Source organism: Scardinius erythrophthalmus (genome assembly GCF_964197995.2).
Source record: "Scardinius erythrophthalmus genome assembly, chromosome: 23".
In the NCBI taxonomy this organism is placed as follows: Eukaryota; Metazoa; Chordata; class Actinopteri; order Cypriniformes; family Leuciscidae; genus Scardinius; species Scardinius erythrophthalmus.
In genome coordinates this window covers 4,046,967-4,069,892 of record NC_138243.1, presented here as the reverse complement: position 1 = coordinate 4,069,892, position 22,926 = coordinate 4,046,967, and the positions used below count along the sequence as shown (strand labels likewise).

Here is a 22,926-nt window from a genome sequence, read left to right as displayed (position 1 = left end):
TGTCTAGGGGTCTTAAATACATGTTCTACCCTGAGGGCAAAACCTCAAGACTGCTCACTGTTATGACGAATCTGGATTGTCAGAATTGGTTCATCTTCATGGTTTTTCCCAGTTCACCCCTACTTTGTGAACTTGTTGTCTTTAAAGTCCCTCTGTGGTGAAAATCCAGCTTTTAATGTTGTTTATATGTCTATGTGGTGTTATTAATGTGCTTTAAGACAAACCATGTGTAAATTCATAAGTCGACAGCATTGCTGAGTATTTTCTCCTTAAAACTGCAGTGAACCAAAGACAGTCTCAAAAACACACTTTGAAATCGCTGGTGTTTCTGACATCACAAACTACCTTGTAACCAATCAGATTAACGTGTGATCGTCAACAGGTGGATCTCTGAGCTGAGTGAGTGAGTGGAGGCGGGGCTCATTTGCATATTCATAGAACCGCGCATACTAAATGAGTTGTGGCAGGTGGAGGGCATAGGCCTACAGCGTCCTAAAATTCAATTCAACACCATTGTTGTCTATGAAGGTACTGGTGACCAGTGGTGCCCAGCTATGACTTCTGTGGCTACTCAGATTTCTCCAACTCCATTTAGCCTAGCTCCAATCACATATACTCCAATCACACACAACTTAATGTTTTCTCAAAACGGGACACATGTAACGTAGAATAGAAGATGCTTTGTTTATACGAGTCAAAATCTGCTAAGAGAATTAATCTGCCTAATTAAATGTAACAAATCATATAAAAATCTATCATCTTTTATTGGAAAATTAAACATTTTATCAAACTTTAATATTTGTTTTAATCTTATAAGCAACCGAGAAGATAGTATTCAAACTACATTAATAAAATAAAGTTGATAATATATAATCAGTCAAATTGGCCGACTACAGCGACTCATCTTAGGATCACTCATTTAATAGTTCATCTGTTGCCAAAATTAAGGTCAGTCGAAAAAAGAAAATTCTTTTCCTGATCATTCAGTTTCAGTGAGGGAAGAACATTCACACTCGCGTGCGTTATGTATTACGTACGTTATCGTCTCTGTCTGACAGACAGCTTGTTGAAGCCACTCAGGCCGCCATTTTTCCCTCTTCTCGGAAAGCGATGCTGGATTCAAAACATCAGTAGTGTGGGTTTCCCAGGAAATGCGTGAACTCGCTTCTCGTAAATACGGATAATGATTTATTTCTTAGCCGGCAAGTATTCAGTGAAGTGATTGATGGCCATGAGTGAGCCTGTTTTTAGTTCTAATATTCTGTCAGCCTGCATACGTTTTTGACGGACGTGGTAACATGCGTAAGAGGTGAACTATGTTTGATTTTTGGGTAATTATAAACCATGCTAGCCTGACAAGCCAGAACCCACATCAAGATGTTGGGTCTGGGAACACACCATTGGCACGGCTCAATCCGAGGGGCGGGATAAACGGTTGTCTTTCAGATTCCCTCTGCACGCAACAGGATCGCGCTACAACCAACCAAAGCGAAACTAGTGAAACTGGCAAAACTCCGAACGCATCTTCCTTTTTTAAGAATGATTTAAGTGCCGTTCTTTGTTCTTTTCTCTAAGAAAAGCTTAACTCCAAGTCTTCCAGAGTCGCGGCCAAAGCCGATTGGAAAGACCGCTGTTCGCCAGCAGCTCTTCTTTGTTTTCAGGTAGCAGGGAATTCACGTGAAACTGTCACAACTCTGCCGTCATTATGTTAAGCCCGCCCACCGACTCTATACACGATGTGATTGGCCTGACTAGAGTTTGGTTTTTCCAGCTCGCAAGCCAACGGAGAGTTGCTAGACGACCCTTGCTGCAAATCACGTTTGCTGCTGCTAGAAGTTCAAAATGCTTTTTGTGTAGTTCATTATACTTTTTTTATGGAATGATTTCGTGGCATAAATAAGTTGTATTTTATTCAGAGACTGACATGTTTAGCTTGTCAAAAATGTAACATTCAGCTGCCGCAAGTTCATTGACCTGAAAATCAAGTTTCCTTTTTCACCAGGAAAGGAGTGGTTTTGATGCACAAAGTTGTCTTATAACAAAAATCTTTTATTTAAACCCATGAAAATGCAGGTCCTGTTTTAAATAATAGTGAAAAATCACTTTTTTAAACTGTTGGTCAGTTTTTTTTACTTCTGAAGGCAATTTGTCAAGTTTGTTTGACAGCATGAGCAAAGCCTTAGCTACATTTACAGAAGTTTCGTAATAAATGTCACCATTTATAATCTTTCAGTTGGCAGAGTTGCACCACTTCATATCAACCTTCAAGCTCCTCATTGTCACATTGTTCTTCTTTTTCAGAAGTGCAAAGACCTTTGTGAAACTTTTGACTGTAAGAATGAAGTGTTCGGTTTGAACAACCAGTCAATGAAACCATGAGTCTTGTGACATAAAACAGTTGCTGCTTCATCTGAAGTGATTGAAGAAAAGACCACTCATTCATTGAAGGAATTGTCCGAAAAATAACATTATTTGTTAATAATTTGTTGAGAATTTGTTGATTAACTTTTTGGACTGGGAGTACAGTGGTGCGCTCTGATATCTCTTCCTATTTTGTGTTTTGCTTGTTTTTCTGCATGCTGTGTTTGCAGTGGATTTCACCTGAGGATATTCTGAGCTGACAGCATTCATTCCATTCCTGTGTCTATGCCTAAAAATGCTGTCCAAGCATCATCTCACGAGGTTTCTAGCTGCTGCCGTAACAGGATAATGAAAGCTCAGTGAGTTTTCTTCATAACCGCTGCGAGAACATTGCATTCATTACGCTCAAAACGGTTTGAATGGAAACACATTCATTTCACAATGTTTTTTCCATGGCCATAAGTAGATAACATTACTTACTAAACAGAGGGATCTCTGAGTGTTTCTATCTCCAGTCACTGGTGACCTTTAAACAGACTCATGTCTTCAGTGGAGATCTAGTCAATAACTGGGTTTATCACACTAGATTCCTGACGGGAAGCTGCTGTTAGTGTCAGGAATGGGATCCTTCACTCAGATCCGACTGAAACATGCTCAGCTCCCAAGCTGGCGTTAGACTTTGAGCTTGTTTTATAGACGGTGTCTGATAAAGATGTCTGATTTCCACAGTCGATGAACTCTGATCTTAACAAACAAGGGAAAACCTAAACTCTTAGGTCAGATTTTCACTAATGTTCCTGACTTCTCTTGTGAAATTGAAAGTGGACAGCGTTTCGAGTTCAGTTCCAGTAATTCCTCATGCTCTGTCATGTGGCTCGAGTGTGGTCCATTACTCGGCAGATACAAAAGACACTGGCATTAAAAAATCAGCCGCTTCTGGAAACAGAAACATTCCTGAGGCGCCGGCATCGAGTCATAGTGACCGGCCTCCTGCGGGAGCGCCAGGAACGCTGGATTCACACTCACAGTCTTATACTCCTGCTGGAGTTAAACCAACAGCTTATCCTAACATTAAAAGGTTCATTTACTCACCAATGGCCCAATTCTGTGTAACCGACTTTCTCCTGTGGAGCTCAAAGGATGTTTAGCACAATGTTCGCACTGTTCATCTTGTCTAGTCCTCTGGGATTATGTTCTCTGTGTGAGGTGCACACCAAAATACAACTGTTCACAGAAATACTTATTTGCATTTCTAAACTTGGTTTGTTTCCATTTAGCATCATTGTTACGAAACCTGCCGCGACACGCTTTGACTCAGTACATTTGAATATGTACAACTACAAAATAGATGAGAGAGCTGTGGAGGAGGGGAGAGACTTTCAATGACAAATAACTTATTCTCACAAAGCTATCATATAGCATTTAATATTCAACAATATTACTGATCTGCCTGCACTGACACCATTGTATGAGAACTGAACTGAGCTGGACGATGACATCAGTTTTCTTCAGAGTGGATATATATATATTTATTACATAGCTTGGTTGAATTCTAATGTAGAATGCAGTGTGTTATACTTAGCAGCGGCTGTTACCAAGAAATAACACACCGTTGCCATGAAAAACAGAGCGTTGCTATGGACGCAGGATTCTAACCGTAGAGACGGAACGGAATATTTTCTTCAGCGGAATGTATATATATATATATATATATGTATATACAGTATATAAAATATAATATAATATATATATATATATATATAAATTAATTAAATTAATTACTTTTTTACAACAAAAATGAAACATTGTTTCTTAACTTTCTTAAGCTGGATTGTGACACTGTTTTCTTCTAGACACAAACTTTGTTGCAGTATTTTCCTGGTATCTCTGTAAAGCTGCTTTGAATCAATCTGTATTGTAAAAAGCGCTATATAAATAAAGGTGACTTGACTTGACTTGACATGAGAAGATGAATATAGCGCACAAGTCATTTTGTTTTGACAGCGTCCATCATGTAAAACTCGTTTTAACTTGTGTTTCTTTCTTTCAGTGTACTTTGAGCTGCACTGAATGTGGAAGAATTCCTCTCTTTGGTCATTTGCACATCTTTTGGTAACTGAAAGACTGAGGGCCCTATTTTAAGGATCTAAGCGCATGGTCTAAAGCGCACGGTACAAGTGCACTTAGGTCGGTCCGAATCCACTTTTGCTAGTTTAATGACGGGAAAAATGGTCAGCGCGCCCGGCGCATGGTCTAAAAGGGTTGTCCCTATTCTCTTAATGAGTAATGGGTGTGTTTTGGGCGTAACGTGAAATAAACCAATCAGTCTCATCTCCCATTCCCTTTAAAAGCCAGAACTTGCGCCATGGCGGATTCGCTATTTACATGGAGGAGTTTGATGGTGGAAAAACTGAACGCTTCTCTAGAGCGCAAACTGAACTGCTCGTGCGCGAGGTTAAAGTTGTGTGTGTGTGTGTGAGGTTAAAGCGAGCAAGCAGACCATCTACGGGACAAAGTGTAGTGCGTTGTGGACCCGCCATAGGCGCACATTACTAACACGCTCTTTAAATAACAAAATACAGCGCCATTGACTTTAGAACAGGTTTCAGTTGGTCAATGTCTCAGTCTATTTCAGTTCCTCAAAATAGCAATGCTCCAACAATACACCCGAACACACACCTGGTTCTCAGACCCGCAGCCCATGGGCGCACATGCAGTCGCTATTTAAACATCGTGGTGCAGGACGTGAAAATGAAAACCGCGTCAGGCTGAAACTAGCAAAACACACTTGTGTGATAGGGGCCGTAGTCTCTGTTCTGAACTGACGTCATGTCCTCCTGCAACTGATGATGAGCCGATATTTGAACCAGCCTTGTCATCCAGTTCAGTTAACATGATGTCAGTGTGAAGCATGTGAGTTTAACTGTGTCTTGTTCTTGCAGGGAGAAGCGTTTGATCGTGTCGGCGGCTCCTCTGCACACGCACAGAGTGTTGCCAAAGCCAAGTACCAATTTCTCTTTGGAAACTCAGAAGACACAAGCTCATCAGATTGCGGTACTTTATGTTCTTGCCTACTTTTACTTGCATGTGATGTATTGTATTCTTACACTAGACCATTTTCCCTATCACTTCTGTGTGTGATGCTGTATTTTCTGCTGCTAACATTCTTTTCTTCTAATTGTGTGACATCTGTGTGGTTTTTCATAACGTAATCATTAAAAACTGTTTGTTTTTGTTTTTTAAAAGTCACTGAATCAACCTAAATACATCCATTTATACCAACACGACTTTTCATGTGTTGAAGCATATAGAAATAGCTCTTAAGATAGCAATTGCAGGTTGCCACTCTATAGCAAACATAACGCTTTACTGGTGAAACCTGAAGCCAGTCAATGAAGTGCATTTGAGTCAATGGGGATATTTTTATTATAATAATAATAATACTCATTCCTCATACATCATGCACTTTTGAGAGAGGCAACCAATTGGAGAGAAGATCCATAAATTGTCATCAACATGAGTCACCACCAAAATTGTGATTATTGATGTAGTGATAATTATAGCATCATTTAGGCTTCAGTTGAATTCATTCGATGTCGACTATTTTTGGCATATTATCCAGCCAACGCATTTTGTCTGGCAACTGAAGTAAACAACTGTTGACTCATGAAGCGGCTGCTGGTAAACAGCATATTTTCTTCCAGTGGTGCCATTATAACGCTTATTATAAGCGTCTTTGGGCTTGTTTTTAAAAGTTATTTTCAGAATACAGTCATGTATTTGACCTTATTTTGGAGAGATGTTTTTTGGGCATGTCAGACCCAGTTTTTCTAGCAAGATCTGGCAACACTGGTCTTTCCGGAGAGTAATGTATGGGATTTCCCTAAGATGACGGGGCTCATGGGAGAAAGTGAGAGAGAACATACCAAATAAAGATTCAGTGAAGAAACACACCTTTGTTTAGTATCTAATGGCATCCAGTTTTGAGCTGGCATTGTAAAAAAAGAAGGTGATGTCACTGTGTTATCGGCTAGTTTTTCAGATGTTATATAAATGTGATTGTCTCTGATGTAATTTAGTTGTTTAATGTGGTTATCACTGACGTGATTAATGAACTGTACATACGGAACGTGATTAAACTCTCAGTAAAGACACGCTCCTCCAGGATCCTAGTGCTTCTGTATCACGGGTGTCGTGCTTCAGTGGCAGCGTTCATGATGAAACCTGTTTCAGGAGGATTCATACATGAGTCACGAAGCTCAGAGGCTCACTGTTTCCTTGTGCTTCTACAAACCACACAGAAACCAACAGAGCACAGCAACACCTTACATCCCAATCCATATCCTCTGCTCCTGTGCGCCTGAAGCAGAGCTGTGCAAACTGCACACACGAGGGAATATTTCTCTCAAGCAAAAGAAGTCTTTTAATGTTTGTCTTGATATTAATTGTTTAAGACAAGCCCTGCTTTGTTGGCTGTAGCTTTTAGTAAGATTAATTAAGAAACCAGTTTTTTCCGAGAAGGTTTTACATGCTAAATCATAATACACGATCAGTGTGTAAAAACTTCTCTCCAAAAAGCTGCATCTTTCAGTTATTTGAGAATTATTATTATAAGTATAATTTTTTTGTCTATATTTTGTTCACTAGATCTATAAATGGCTTTATCATTTCAAACCTAAAAAACTTCTCTTTGCCAAATGTTTTGCTTAAGCCTGTGATGTTTTTCTTTACAATAAATGCCACCAGCTTTAATATTTTATATCTTTTGACATTCAGACATTTCTAAGTGTCTAAGATTCATGTGTCTAATCTTAATCTCACACACTGAACTGTAAGAGCTGTATTTCACTCAGTCTGTAAGTCATCTATAGTGGCTTGCTGCCCCCTGGTGAAGAGAGCTTCAGCAGTTCTCAACAAACATGACTAATCTGCATCACAGTTAGATGGTTCATGTTTTATAGACCCTCGCATTTCAACCTGTGCATTAAAAAATACAATTCTCACATACAATGACCAGATTACACTTTTTAATTTCTGAATTAAAATTAATTTTTATAATTTTGAAATCGCATAAAGTAAAAAAAATGTCAGGGTAATATAGTTGTCCAGATGTCATAGAAGAGTTCTCAATACATTATGGAAAGAAAACCTTATTAAGTTTGACACATTCTTTTCATTGTTCGTTCTTAGGGGTAAAAAAAATGCTTATTAACCCTTTAGAACCTGAAGCTAAAATAGGCGTTTTTCACAAATTTAGATTTTTTGACTGTAAAATTTTAAAACATTGTGCTATCTTCATGTGCAAGGTGTCATTTTTTTTTTCAGAAAAAAACTAATTACAGTTATTGACCATTACTGTGTGGTGAGTTTGTAAATAGAATTCAAATAGACAAAAAAATGTATTTTTATTTAGAAAAAAACAAACAGAAAAATCACGAAACGAAGGAAACTAACACTTTAAAGTTGAAAAATGAATTATATTTTTCAAGTCTTTTTTCTGACATTGGGTTGCACAGTTTTCATTTAGGACACTTTTTTTCATACACGCACACACATATACAAATGCGTGCATACATAGGCATTCAAACATACACATGCACACACCACATGCCAAGATACGTGAAAGAGTAACGGCCATCCGCCTCCCAAGTTTCATCAAAAATCATCCCAATCCCCTCTTCTGCTGTCTAAAACTTCATTCGCCATGTATTTGTTCGTTTCTTTTATTATTTTATGCAATCCAAAACGCTCTAACCTGCCGCGCTTCGTATCTCTGTTCAATCCCAGCTCTGCCAGAAAGCTGCTGTCATTTGCTGACGGAAAGCATGAAATTACCGTAATAAGCCATATATTGTACATTGCACACCCGAAAAGCACATGTTGTCTACTGTCAGGGGCAATTCGAATGGTTTTGATAGTGCAAACGGTTGAAGAGTTACGGTAAAATTAAGCTTGCTGGTATGTGTCGGCGGCGACACAGCCGGTTTAAAAGGGTTAATAAACGAAATATGTTTGTCTGTCAAAATAGAATCATTTGGTAAATCCAACATGCAGATTTTCAAAGTCAACAAGTCTCTTTAAATGGCAAATAATTTTACCTTTTTATGATAAGAAAAGGTTTGTTCAGGTTAAAAAAAATATATATTGTGGTGCAACTCCTTAAAACATTTATAAATGTAATAATGCATGATATTTGTAAAAAAACAACAACAATATTTTGAATAAATATAGTAATTTTCATTTTTGGGTGAACTATCCCTTTAAGTATTTTACAGCACTCAATCTGTGAGTCAACACCTACTGATCTCTATTCTTCATGTTGTGTTTTCTCAAACAGTGACCTCTCCAACCCAAGCGAACCAGGAAAGCGGCTCAGGTCTTGAGGACGATGACATTGACGAGACGTCCCTCTTCCAGGAGATTGACCGTGAGCTGTCGAAGCTGTTGAGTGGCCTGAGCGCTCGCAGTCAGCATGCCTCGGCCCAGCAGGACTCGACGCCAGGAGACGCGCCCGCCTCACCCATGATCCCCTGCAGCGGACACAGCCCAAGCCCGACGCCAGCCCTGGACATGGCCAAGCAGGGCCTGGACCTTCAGAACGGCCCGTCTGAGCTCGCGGGAGACTCTCTGCTGTTCGACTCGTGGTGTGAGGCGCTCATCAAGGACCCCAGCTCCGTCTTGGCGGCCGCCAGCGAGATAAGCTGCTTCACACGGGACCCCAGGACTGCAGCGCCCAGCCAGGATAACCCCCCCGCCAGCCCGACTCCAGCTGCAGAAAACACTGGGAAGGAGACGGAGGGCAAGAGGGCAGGAGCAGAAGAACTCGGGGACGAGTCTCTAGAGGAATCCAACAAAATCCTGGCCGAGATCCCGGGCATCTTCAGCGGCTTTCTGGAGGGGGGCAAACTGCGGGACAAGCCGCCGAAGAAGCTGCGGTTTGTGGAGAGCAGGGCAGAGGGTGTAGCGAACGGAGACGTGCAGAACTGCAGTGTGAAAGAGGAAGTGAGTCGGGACACGCAGATCTCAGACGCCACAGGAGCGGCTCAGGGGCGAGCGCTCGAGCACACACACACAGGACACAACGCCTCTGACAGGTACAGTGCCTCTTCATCACAGTCCTTCACTTGCCTAAAGGCAGATTTAACTTTTAATTTTTAAATTAATTTGAATGAACACAGCATTTCTCATAGACAGCATCTTAACTAAGTGAAGCATCTGTTACTGTGATGGTTTTAGTTTTAAACTGAAAAATTTGGATATTTATCATTTGCATTTTTCTTGACTTGTTTGCTGACTTGAAATTATTATTTCACTGATTGTCTCAATGCATTTCGGTATTGCCACAATCTAGAAGGCAGTATAATTTTGCTGTCAACCTTTAGGAGTATAGCCGTCAGGTCTGGAGCACAGCTATGTATATGTGTGTATATATATATATATATATGTTTATAGTCCACTTTAGACCGTCTACTCTCCACCTAATGACCTAATGTGTAAACATGATGGGAAGAGCTCTAGCCAGACGGGATTTAGACTTGAGACTGGAGACACAAGTTTGGTTTGGTTCTTCTTATGAAGAAATGTGTTCTTAAACCCCTCTTTTACGAAGATTCGGACATTCACTAATGTTTTCTTATCTTGGATTTGTTCTTAGCTAAGAACAAACTCTACGCACTCTTACGCACATTTGAGTGATGACAGTTTGCTCCAAATAATTGGTTACTGCATTTTATTTAATTCTACAGTTGTTTACAATGATAGTATATTTTATTGTAATGTATTTCTGATCATTTGTTGAAAAAAAAAATCATAGTATGCAAAGAAACACTAACACTGCAATTTACATCAGCAATTAAGCTGATTAAATCAAATATTGTGCCTCGTTTGGCATTTCCCTGTTGCAGTAGAATTTCTATTTCAGAGTTACTGAAGGTGTTTTTTGGTTTGGTGATCGGTGGACCACCGCCGTCTGTGCGTCTTTTGGACATTCTCCAACTCTTCTTGCACACGGTCCTGAAGTGTCATGTCCTTATGGGAATTTGTGGGGCGTTTTTTTATGCTAATTAGGAACAACTGGCACGCGCTTTCAATTACGAAGACGTGGGATTCATCAACCCAATTCTGTTGTTTAAGAACATGTCATCCGACGTAGACTTTTCTTAGGAAGTTTATTAGAAAATTCTTAGGGAGATATTGGTGAATGAGGCCCAATGTCCTTTCACCATTCCTGATTTCTAACACACACTCACTGTGTTCGGATGGGATCAGAGCAGAAACTAATGCTGATGCTCTCCGTGTGTTTTTCCATCATTTCATATGTAAATTGTATGAACAGGGCCATAGAGAGGCACGCCTGCACTTTACACAATACAGCGTCCTGTTCATCAGCTCATCTACTTACTGTATACAGTCAGTTCTCTATGGCTTTCACTTCCTTTATTCTTTCTGCTTGGTGTTCGTAAGAACTGATCAAGCACAATAGAGGAAGCGCTGTTCACTTTCAGCTGCTAAGAGGAACCAGGCTTGTGGCTTTATAATGGAATCGGGCATTTGTAACTTCCTGTGGGCGGCTCTCTTGAATTTCTCTAGAACAAATACAGATCATAAATAATATCTTGCATAAAGTTGCATTGTCATGGCAATTAATGTATTTGTTGACCTTAAATTATGTGGATTTGCATAAAAATCATTGGTAATACTTTACAATAAGGTTCAGTAGTTAACATTAGTTAATGCATGAACTAACAATGAGCAATACATTTGTTACAGTATTTATCAATCTTTGTTAATGTTAGTTAATAAAAATACAGCTGTTCATTGTTTGTTCATGTTACTTCACTGTGCATTAACTAATCTTAACAAATTAATTTAAATGTTGAAATTAATATGAACTAAGATTAATAAATGCTGTAGAAGTAGTGCTTATTCTTAGTTCATGTTAAGTAAGGTAGTTAACTAGTGTTCACTAATGAACCTTATGGTAAAGTGTTACCAAATTGGTAAAATAATACTGTTTTTCAGTAATAAGATGCATAAATGCTTTATGGAAATGATAGTTTGAGAAGAAATGTCCTTAATTTGAGAAGAAATGTCCTTAATTTATGAACTATGCTTCTAAAAGGCTTTATTCTTTTTTTTAATGCAAATGTGATTCGATTCATTCTTTTCATTCTGGGGTGAGATGTGACCCTCCCTGTTTTTGTGAAATTCACTCGCTGCCAGATGAGCATATGTCGTAGCATACGCTTGAGTTTTACCCATCATGAATTCTCTAACAAGGGCTTACTTACTCCTCAAGTAGGACATGTAAACGTACGTATGTCACATAGCCAACTTCTGTTTAGGTGTTCCTGTTCCCTCTCGCCCTGTGTGCTGAGCTGTTATTGAGCTGTGTTTGTGTTTCAGGAGTCCTGAAGGTGAGAGTGACTCCACAGATGTCTTCAGCTGTCGGTTCGAGAGCATCCTGGAGTCTGAGCGTCTGCGGGCGACTCTCTACAGCAGCATGGACTCGCTGGACACCCTCTCCACCCCTAAACCTGAACCTGAACCCCGTTCCCAGACCGCCCCGGAGCCCTCCTTCGCCCTCGACATCCCCCTCACTCCCATGATCCAGCAGCGGCTGAAGGACAGAAGCCTGTTCCTGGCGCCCCCGGACCCGAGCTCGGACACTGAGGTGCTGAGCGTCTCGAAGGTGGGCGGGGGGGCGGCGCTGGAGGTCACCTCGTCGTTCCTCTCCACAGCGAACGGTGGAAACCACAGAGACTGGCTGACGGGCTGTTTAAGGTAAGAACACACAGTTCACTTCAGAAAAACGCTGCAAGAATGGACAGCAACTCTTTTTGACTTTGACATGGTTGCAAAAATCTTTTTTTAGCACTGGGCATAGTCTGATTAAAACACTCAAAGATGAAACGCTCACTAACAAAAAATCTGTCAGAACATGCAAAAGAGAAAAAAGTGAAAAGAAAAAAACAAGAAAAAAGAAAAAGGAATAAAAAGAAAAAGTTTTGCAGTTCCGTTCTCACTCAACGTCACTCTCACCCCAAAACTCCCAGCATGCAGAGAGAGAGAGAGAGAGAGAGAGAGAGAGAGAGAGAGAGGAGATTAACACACTTTAACAACATTTATAAACAATTAATCTTCATAAACTGTACATAAGACATGGTTAATCCCCCAAATTTCCATAAAAGGTTGTAAACGCCCAACCAATTTGTAATACGTGTATTCCACTTTGAGACGAGAACCCACTAGGCCCAAAAACACATTGGATTTACTGCACCTTGTCCTGATATCTTATTTTTCCTAGTTTTCCAAATGGCTAATTTGCATTGCCAAATAAGAAAGTAAAACCAAGACAACTTTGGACCAAAGATAAACAACTGAAAAGAACAAGTTTCACCCAAAGATGTAACCCACTCTGTTAACGGGGAAAACAAATCCATCAACCTTGTACTTTGCATAAACAAATGAAAAACAGATTCAATGTCTACACAAAAAGGACAACCCACACTAACTAGTTGCACCACATGTTTGTTTGTAGCTATAGATCCGTGTACAATCCTCCACTGGAGGGCGCCAGTCCGCTGGTCGATCAGACGTTTGTATAGAATACGCCAACTACCTTTAGGGGAAGAGTCAGTGCCAAAAACCTCTGTCCATTCGTTGAAAGAACCCCAGTCAAAGAATGCAAATTAGACACCTTTACACAGGTGACATAAAGGGCTTTCTTTCCCACGGACTCAAATCCATCCAGTAGACCTTTCCTCTGTTCTGCCAGTCCCCCACCGCAGCTCTTACAGTCAGAGAGGGGAAACAATACTCACATCCACTTCTCCATTCATCTATCATAGCTGGATTGTCCAGGAAAGAGCGATAGTTAAAATCCAGTTCTCCAATCACCTCTTGTGGTGAGCTTTTGTAATATTCGTGTTGACTTAAAGGTATAGCGGAGGATTTTTTACTTCCGGGTGGATAGCCTATACTATTGGTCCTCCTAATTGTCAATCATTCTGGTGAATCAATCAAACTTTTCAAAAAGTGGAGAGGGCGGGTCTTATCTAAAATTCGGAAAGATCCTCTGCTATACCTTTAACCCCAGCTTTCCTGCCCAAGGATTACGAACTGGTCTGTAGTGAATGCCCCAGCTTTGTGCACCCAGCAGACAGTAGACGTGCGCGCAGAAAAGCTGAGGATAGAAGTCTCGAAGGCAGGAAAAAGTTAAGAAACAATGGCTCCTCCAACAGCCACATCCCCACAGGTACTTCAGGTGATCTTGAAAATGCAAAAACTTTCCAGGCTTCCAGATCAGATTTGTAGAAAGGAGTCTTCCAGGTCTCTTCCAGCTTCATCAGAAACAAATGCTTATCAAGTCCCATTCCACCAGCTCTTCTCAAAAGTGCCACTGCGGTGTCAAACCAAGCGCTATCATTGTTGTGTAATAGTCTCTGGGCAGCTTGTAAACGATATGTCATTAGCCTGGACCTGATATCCACCAAATTGTGGCCTCCTCCTTGTATTGGAAGAAACAGTACAGAGGAACGCACCGGACCAGAAAAAGGTCACCAACTTTCTTTGTACTTCTTGCACTAGTTCAGCCGGTGGTTGTAACACATTAAATCTGTGCACAATGTGGAAGCAACCAAGTGATTGACAATCAAGACTCTCCCCCTGTAGGATAGTTTGGGTAGCAACGGGTGCATTCTTTCTCCATTACACCCTCCCATTTAACCAAAATAAACTCCCAAGATTTTTAACCCTTCTTTGCCCCAATTAAGCTTTCCTGGCAGTGATGGCAAACAATGAGTATCTTGACCTGCCCAATAAGCCTCACTTCTGTCCCAATTTACTTTTGCTGATGAAGCCTTCTCATATAAATGAAGGACTTCAGACAGAGCAGTAATATCTTGCCCACCGCTAACCAACAGAGTCACATCATCAGCATAAGCAGGAATAGAGACATTTGCATTCTGAATCACATTTGGTATTGAAAACATACATAAAGTCTCTCTTAAATTAAAAAGTAGAGGTGCAATGGCAATACTATACCACAAACCAGACAGCCTTGCCGTATTCCTCTTTGGACAGAAACTGGTTTACTCAAACCGCCCCCAACTTTTACTATACATGAAGCGCCAGCATAAAGGAGTTGAATCCAGTTTAAAAACCCTTCCCCAACACCAAAAACTGTAAGTAAGTTGAATAAATAACTGTGATCTACCCGATCAAAAGCTTTTTCCTGATCCAGGGCAACTAATCCAACTCCTAAATTAAATGTTTTACAAATGTCTAATATGTCTCGTACTAAAAACAAATTATCCATTATTGACCTATTTGGTATGCAATATGTCTGATCTTTATGCACTATTGTGTGTACATATTTCTTTAACCTGTTAGCAAGACATTTTGACAAGATCTTATATTCCGTGGTCAATAAGGCAACAGGCCTCAGGTTCTTTAACCACGACAAATCTCCCTTTTTAGGAAGCAAAGAAAGAACAGCACGGTGACATGTGACAGGCAAAAATACATCTTTGTAACATTCACAGAAAACCTCATAGAGATCAACAACAAGAAGGTCCCAAAAGTGTTCGTAAAACTCTGATGTCAACCCATCAACACCAGGGGAACGCCCCGAGCTGAGCTGTGTGGCAGCAGATGAAAGTTCCTTTGAATCAGAGTCCAATTTAGGAAGACCTTAACAACTGTTCAGCACAGTCCAAGTCACAATGTTCTGCAGTATATAACCAGGAATAAAAGTCCACTGCATGATGACGCATTTCTGCAGTGTTAGTGGTGACCCTTTCATCGGGCAGACGGAGGCAGGCCGCTTGTTTGTGCTACTGAACGGTCCGAGTTAAAAACATGCACTTGGGGCATCCATCGGGCATTTACTGCAATAAAACGAGACCTCACCAAGGCTCCTTTCACCCTTTCATTTAAAAAGGACCCCAACTCACTCTTTATTGGTTGTAAACAGTGAGACAAACCAGGATCATGTTTATCCAACAAATCTTTCTCTATTGAATCTATAGATCTTTCAAGAGTTTGAATAGCTTTTATTTGGTCATATTTGTGGAATTAACTGTGTATTGCTGACAAAACATTTGTATTTGTGTTTTTCCAATTTCCCACCATTGTCTTAAATTTTCAAAAGTATGTTTAGTTTTTTTCCAACATTCCCAGAAAACTTCAAAATGTTTACAGAAATTAACATCTTGTAGTAACTTGGCATTAAAGTGCCAAGGCATTAAGATTTCCTTGAAGACTGTGACAAAACTAATGACATAAAAACCACATGATGATCTGAAAACCCCACTGGTAAAATTGAGCACTCAATGACCCGATTACTAGAACATTTAGATATAGAAATTCTGTCCAACCGGGCCGCACTCACTCTATTATCAGATACTTTTACCCAAGTATAATGTCTGGCAGTATTGTTTAATCCTCCACATATCTAATAGTTCAGCTTCTTTTACTGTTTTAGACAGGCAAATGGAAGATTGCCTACGAGGTTCCTCAGAAGTTTGATCAATGGTAAAATTTTCTGTGCAATTCCAGTCTCCCCCCAACTATCACATTGTCATTATTGTGACACTGTTTCAATATACCACTTAAAGTCTTAAAAAAGCGTCCCACATTCGGTACATACACATTTATGAAACAAAAAAGAAAACCTTCAATTTCAGCCTTCACTACAACAAGACGACCTTGTATAACTTCTTCAGAGCTTAAAAGATTAACTCTAGTTTCCGGAGATAAAAGAATCGCCACATCTGCACTAAGATTTGTCCCATGACTAAGTATCTGTTGCCCCTTCCAGCACATTTTCCAATCGGCTTCATTATCTACATCACTGTGAGTTTCCTGAAGCAATACAACATTCAGTCTTTTTAGCTGTATGCTTTCCAATAACAAATCATGTTTATGTCCATTAACACCCTTAAAATATCCATATGTGTATTTAAGAGGAGGAAAGACAGACATGACAGGAAAAAGAAAGAAAGAGAGGAAACCCATGTGATGCATTTCTGATCAGTTTTTCAAGAACTTTTTTTCCCTTCTTACATTTTCTTATCACTGTAAGATGCTTCAGCCGAAAACGCTTCTTTTCACTCAAAAGATCAAAAAATCTTTAAGAAATAGAGAAAAGATAAGAAAAACTCTTTAACATTCACCAATTGCCAAAGGTATCATCCAAGAAGTGATTTATTTCCTCAAGGGGATATAAGAAAGTTTCCCTTTGAAGATCTCCCTGTGAGCTGTCAATGTCAGTAGAATCTGTATCATCAGACATGGCATCAATGCTGTCATTGGCTGTACAAGTTAATGACCCACTCGGTTTAATTTCATCAGATTCCTCACCATTATAGTCACTTTGCTCAACGTTGCTGATACCTGGTACAATAACGCTAGTTCCAGCTGTGGCGTTCTCAGTAGCGCTGCGAGTGACGTCACTAGCGCTGCGCTCAGCTGACTGCATCGGCACCTCAGGCGCTGGCTCAGAGATGACGCGCGCTACTGGGCCAGTATCTGACTGTCACCCAGAAGGACCTGCGATTTCACTGTCAACAGATTATTCTGAGGTGATCATGGCATCAACCTCCCCCTCTGAAACACTTTGTTTCGCTCCTCTTTGCTCCTTATGTGGACACACAATCCGCTTATGCCCTATGTCACCACAGTCAACACATCGCACCAGTTACCAGTAGTTGCATAAACCATATATGATCTTCCTTCATACTTTACACGGAAAGAAACATAGTGTGTTTTCTGGAGAGTCCAAAAGCATGTACACTTGTCTTGTGGGATGTTTACAACCTCAAGAGATCGTTCTGAACTTGCTAGCAAACTCACCGAATCTCAGTAATTCTCGTTCCAACGCCTCATTAGACATGAAGTTGATTAAACAAATGATTTTACTGGCAGGTGCATAAAGCAGAGTAACCTCGCACAAGATAATCATGTATGACAATACCATTTTCAATCAACCTGCTAGCAGTGTTTTTCTCTTTTACAAACACAACAACCGCTTTGTTCATTCGAGAGGCAAACAATACTTTCAAACCCTACCTCATCTCCCACTGCCACGAGAACGTCCTCCACCTTAACACCGTCATCAGGTACACACCGCACACCATGCTGCAAAGATAGAGATGCCTTCTCTCAAAGATTAAACACTTACAAAAAGAAACCTGTCAGAACATGCAAAAGAGAAAAAAGTGAAAAGAAAAAGGAAAAATTTTGCAGTTCTCACTCAACGTCACTCTCACCCCAAAACTCCCAGCATGCAGAGAGAGAGAGAGAGAGAGAGAGAGAGATTATTATATGGCGCCCTCTGGTGAAAAGTCTTATCAACTGCACTTAGTTAAAGTCCCCCTGTAGTCAATAATTTTATCCCTTAAAACTCATCTTTGATCACCAAAATTACATATTTAAGTGTTTTTGTCTTGAAAAAAAATTCTTCATTTCTTAAAATATCTTGAATGTAACTCGACACCCTTGCCTCATTTAGTAATATTAGTTCCTAATGTTGGTTACAAGGTAGTTTGTGACGTCAGAAACACCAGCGATTTCAAAGCGTGTTTTTGAGACTGTCTTTGGTTCACTGCAGTTTTAAGGAGGAAATACTCAGCAATGCTGTCGACTTATGAGTTTACACATGGTTTGTCTTAAAGCACATTAATAACACCACATAGACATTATTAAAAGCTGGATTTTCACCACAGAGGGACTTTAACTAAAACCATCAAACACCTTCGTCACTTTAGATAAAATAACTTATATTTTTATAAATTTATATATAACTTATATAATTTCAGCTAGTTTCCTGGGCAGCATTTCTAATTTACATTTATTTTACTTGATGTACTAAAATAACTAAAACTAAAACAGCGAAATTTAAAAGCTTTAAAAAAAAAAACTTTAAACATTTTATTTCAGGTAGTTGCGAAATATTTTTTTTTATAATAGAAATAAACATTATTATTATACTATATTCATAAATTAAAAAAATATTACAAATAAAAATAAATACCAAAACAGAATTACTGAAACTTTCAAATTAAAATGGAAAGTTTAACAGTAAAACCTGATTCAAAATATTAATAAAACTATACTAATCGCAGTGATACTAAAATAATTTTCAGAAAGTCTTTTTTCAAGATAACTGTAATCCATAAATAAGAGTTGATAAGTTAATGAGTTGTTTTGTGTGCTTGTCATTGGCGTTAAAAAGTTGTCTGAAAGACATCAGACTCTAGTACGTCACAACAGTTTTATAGTTTTTTATTATACAGGGTTCCTACGCAGTTTGGAAAAGTATGGGATTTCCAGGTCTGGAAAAGTATGAACATATTTGTGTTTCCAGACTATTTCCCCTATTCAGTTTTCTAAAATATAAAATTAAGAATAAATTGATCATACAAGCAGAGTGATTTTATAGCAAAAGTTTAGTGATTATTTGGTGATTGTCTAGTCGAACATTAATATGAAATTCAAGGCGCACATTTTCATTATGCAAAACTGCTTGTCTTACCCATAAACTTCACAAAAATAATATTTACCACTCAAACCAGCAACAGATAAAGGAGCAAACAATTATTTAATTCAGACCGTACTTTGTTGTTTGGTGATCGTGCAACATCAAACCAATGATTGTACTATATATCAAATATAATGCTGTATGAACCATTTATGTTACATATTGTCTGAAAATCAGAGACGTTTGGAAATTTGAGTCTGGAAAAGTAAGGAATTTTTTTAATTGAAAATGGGAACGCTGATTGTATGGCATCACAAAGGTCAGATAAAGCAATTAAAAATACATAAATATATAATAATGAAATGATATTTTATAAAATTGAAAATTCTAAAAATGAAAAAAGAAAAGAAAAGCCATGAGTAGTGCATTACAGTGCAACGAATAAAAAAACGAATAAAAAACGTCTATGCATAGTGTGGCCTCTGTCCTATTCTTATGTATTATATTTTTAGGCCAGCACTCTAAAAAGTGTATTATCAAAAATTGAGTGAAGCCTGCTCCTATCCTCATTAACTAGTGCATTACAGTGAAAAGGCTGATTCCCACAAATTGTGTGTTTTTTTGTGGGATAATCGGTTCTCACTGTTAGTGCTGGTTGATACAGTGAAACTGACTGTTATGTTTCCCAACATTATGTCAACTTTTGAATCGTGCTGTTTTGTTGGGCCAGTGTGAAGCAGCCTTTAGGCATCTCATGGTACCATGAGAATCTAAAGTAATGATGCTGAAAATTCAGCTTGGTATCACAGGAATAAAGTACATTTTAAAATACATTAAAATAGAAAACAGTTATTTTAAATTGTAATCATATATTACAATATTACTTTTTTGTATTTTTATTCAAATAAATGCAATTAACTATTTACAGCAATTCATGAATACATTTCTAATAAATTGAATAGCATGCCAAGCATTTTGTATGTGTCCTTTCTTTCATGTTGTCCTTGCATAGTCTCCACCATGGTTTGCTGTGCTGCATGGGGATGCTCCAATCGCTCAGAGAAAGCTGTGCGAATGTATGGCTTCCCCGCTGACATGGAGAGGAGGAAAAAATGGTTGGCTCAAGTCAGCAGGAATTTTATTATTTAATACGTGTAATAAGGAACAAACTTGATATCCTCATTTTTACCACTTCCACCCAGTGCTGTCACACGCGGTCAAACGTTATATAATTTGTAGCTAACTTACCCCAACCTGCAAAAAATATGTTTAGACTCCTTTTCTCTAATTCCAAAAACGATGGATGAAACTGAATTAAGAGAACAGATTTTACAATTAATAGGGTGTTCGTTACTAACTTTATCCAGTAGCCAATCCTAGCCTAATCTGTTAGTTATCTGATAACATCCCTTATATTCACTAATTTAATAAGTAATAATCTACAAGGAGGTTTTAATTTACAAGTTATTTTTATTTAGATGTGCGGCGCAAACGGTTTGTTCTGCTGCATCTCATGTGTTTGCTGCTACTTCCGGGAACTATTGAGAGGCTCCACGAGCCGCCATTGCTGTAAAAAAAGCGTTCCATTGGAGTCAATTCATACTTTGCACGTGACTTCACAAGTACTGGCTGGTGGGCAAGAACGTCGTTCTCCAGCAACGAAACCCAGTAAACTAATCAAGGATCTTGCCAGGACGTCGCCAGTTTTACTATACAAAAGTTGGTGTTTTGAGGTGTAAACGACATGCCAGATAGTTGTTGTGCGATTGGATGCACTAACCGCAGATGAGATAAGCAACCTTCACAGTATACACGTCTGCAGTGATCATTCCATCACTCCATCAAAGGTAATTTCAACATTTGTTTGAATACAATGGGTGTATGATCATGTAATTAATCGTGTCTTTAAGTTACCCTGTAGTTTCGTCAATCAACACCACCAGCTGGTTCGGCGAGTCAGCTGTTTGTGTTATGAGTCTAAGCTAGGCTAACTGTACGTTCACACCGCCGCCGGTGAGAGCGGCAAAATTCATTGAAAATGAATGACTTCCGGGCACTTTGACGCTCTCGCTGGTGGCAGTGTGAACGCACAGTAACAGCTGTCGTCTTTTGCTAACAACAACAAAAGTGTGTGACGGTTGTTTTGAGGTTTGTGATACCTATGGTTTTCAATGAGAACCAGAGATGACCCAACAGTAGAGCTAGATTATTTACGGAGGAATTATTACTGCTCGATTATCTTAAAAAACCTTGTCTTCTTTACACAATTTAGTTACCTTGGAGTTAATCCTAGTCCATAGTTATGCAGCTAGCTCGCTAACAGACTTGATAGCCAGTAGAAAGACCTGGAACTACAGGACTCTACGTTGAAAATACCCGTTTGTTGCCCGCCAGGTATCCATGGTAGTCACGTGACTGCAAAGTATGAATGGAGTTGTTGCAACTCTCTCTCTATATGGCTCTGGGGGAGGTGAGAGAGTGAGCCAATCAGCAGTAGGGGGTGTGTCCACTCATTATGGGAGAGGTGAGAGAGTGAGCCAATCAACGGTAGGGGGTGTGTCCACTCATGATGGGGTAGGAGAGAGAGTGAGCCAATCAACAGTAGGGGGATGTGTCCACTCATTATGGGGGAGGAGAGTGAGCCAATCAGCAGTAGGGGGCGTGTCCACTCATGATTGGGGAGGAGAGAGTCAGCCAATAAGCAGTAAGGGGGTGTGTCCACTCATGATGGAGGAGGAGGAGGAGAGTGAGCCAATCAGCAGTAGGGGGTGTGTCCACTCTTAATGGAGGAGGAGAGTGAGCCAATCAGCAGTAGGGGGCGTGTCCACTCATGATGGGGGAGGTCAGAGAATGAGCCAATCAGCAGCAGGGGGCGTGTCCACTCATGATGGGGGAGGTCAGAGAATGAGCCAATCAGCAGCAGGGGGCGTGTCCACTCATGATGGGGGAGGAGAGAGAGAGTGAGCAAGAGGGAGATTTGAAGAAAGACCATAGAAAGAGTGATGGCTGAGAGACATTACAAAAGAGAAAAGCTCAGAGGAATATCACTGGAAATTAACGGTTATGATGAGGCAAGAGCTTTAGGATACCGCGTTAATACTAGAAAAGCTGTCCAGCGCTGGAGAGAGCTCAGCGGGAAGGCCTGATAACGGACACTAGTGTTCTTTCTACTGCATACGTGAGTAACATTGGTTTTGCTTTGTTTTACAGAACCAAGATGTGCTGTTGTTGTAATGTTAGCTCTAGTAACAGGACAGTTTGAGTGTCATTCTTTGTCTGGAGCTGCTGGCGACTAACAACAAACTCTTGCTTATATACTGTTGTGTACTGTATGTTCATTTTTTTGTTCTTCCTTGTCGTTCATTAGTCATCTTTGCTTTATATTTCACAAAGCATTATCTTGCTTGGCTTCAGAAAGACATCCACTCTTGCATTGCAAAGCAGTGAAGGGAGGGGTGTGTTTGGGTCGATTTCAAACATCAACAGTGTTTCTCAGAAACTGCTCACTGCACCTTTAAGATGTGGCTTTTAAACATCTCTCCACCCTGAGACTGAGGGCTAATGGGAAACGATGGAGTTCAGAGGAGTGAGTCAAGACACAAACACCTGTTACGGGATTTTATAGAAAATCGTTTCTAAAAGAGAGTGATGTCACTGCATAAGAAGCGATGTTCAGCTTTGCTCTGTTCACAATATGCGAATTTGAAGTGAATTCAGTTTTTGTGGATTTGGAATGCATGTTTTGTACAATGTGGTTGTGATTCCTGCATATAACTAAAACTGTGTGTGTACAGAACAATATTAAACACTCGGAAGACCAGTGAGATACTGATCAGCTGAGTTTAAACTGCACAGAACTGAAGGAGCTCATGTGTTTTATGGACGAGTAAATGCAGCTTATACACTTAATTAAACCGGCTGTTCACTGCATTCAACCTCTCATGTGGATAATTTGATGAATCAGTGCTTGTACATGGATATAATATAATTTGTAAAGCACATTTGAGACCAACATGCAGCAAGAGAAACTGAATCAGTGCTTATATATGGATATAATATAATCTGTAAAGCACATTTGAGAC

General features: G+C 39.7%; 2 protein-coding genes across 11 annotated transcripts in view; one reads left to right on the top strand and one right to left on the bottom strand.

Annotated features, from left to right (window-relative positions):
- sh2d4a (SH2 domain containing 4A) overlaps nucleotides 1-3,565 on the bottom strand; it is a 46,346-nt gene extending 42,781 nt beyond the window's left edge. The window contains exon 1 of one of the 3 annotated variants that reach the window (XM_081354303.1): nucleotides 3,454-3,565. The gene's annotated coding sequence lies outside the window, so the exon portion shown is untranslated. Of the gene's footprint in view, nucleotides 1-2,841 lie in introns of all 3 variants that reach the window. The other 2 variants (XM_081354305.1, XM_081354304.1) reach the window with 2 other exon arrangements.
- psd3l (pleckstrin and Sec7 domain containing 3, like) overlaps nucleotides 1-22,926 on the top strand; it is a 132,714-nt gene that overhangs the window by 27,045 nt on the left and 82,743 nt on the right. For all 8 annotated transcript variants that reach the window (XM_081354297.1, XM_081354294.1, XM_081354295.1 and 5 more), the window contains exons 2-4: nucleotides 5,304-5,415; nucleotides 8,699-9,455; nucleotides 11,767-12,144. In XM_081354297.1, the coding sequence (XP_081210423.1) occupies nucleotides 8,884-9,455; nucleotides 11,767-12,144 (950 nt within the window). In that variant the 5' untranslated portion in view covers nucleotides 5,304-5,415; nucleotides 8,699-8,883. The remainder of the gene's footprint in view (nucleotides 1-5,303; nucleotides 5,416-8,698; nucleotides 9,456-11,766; nucleotides 12,145-22,926) is intronic.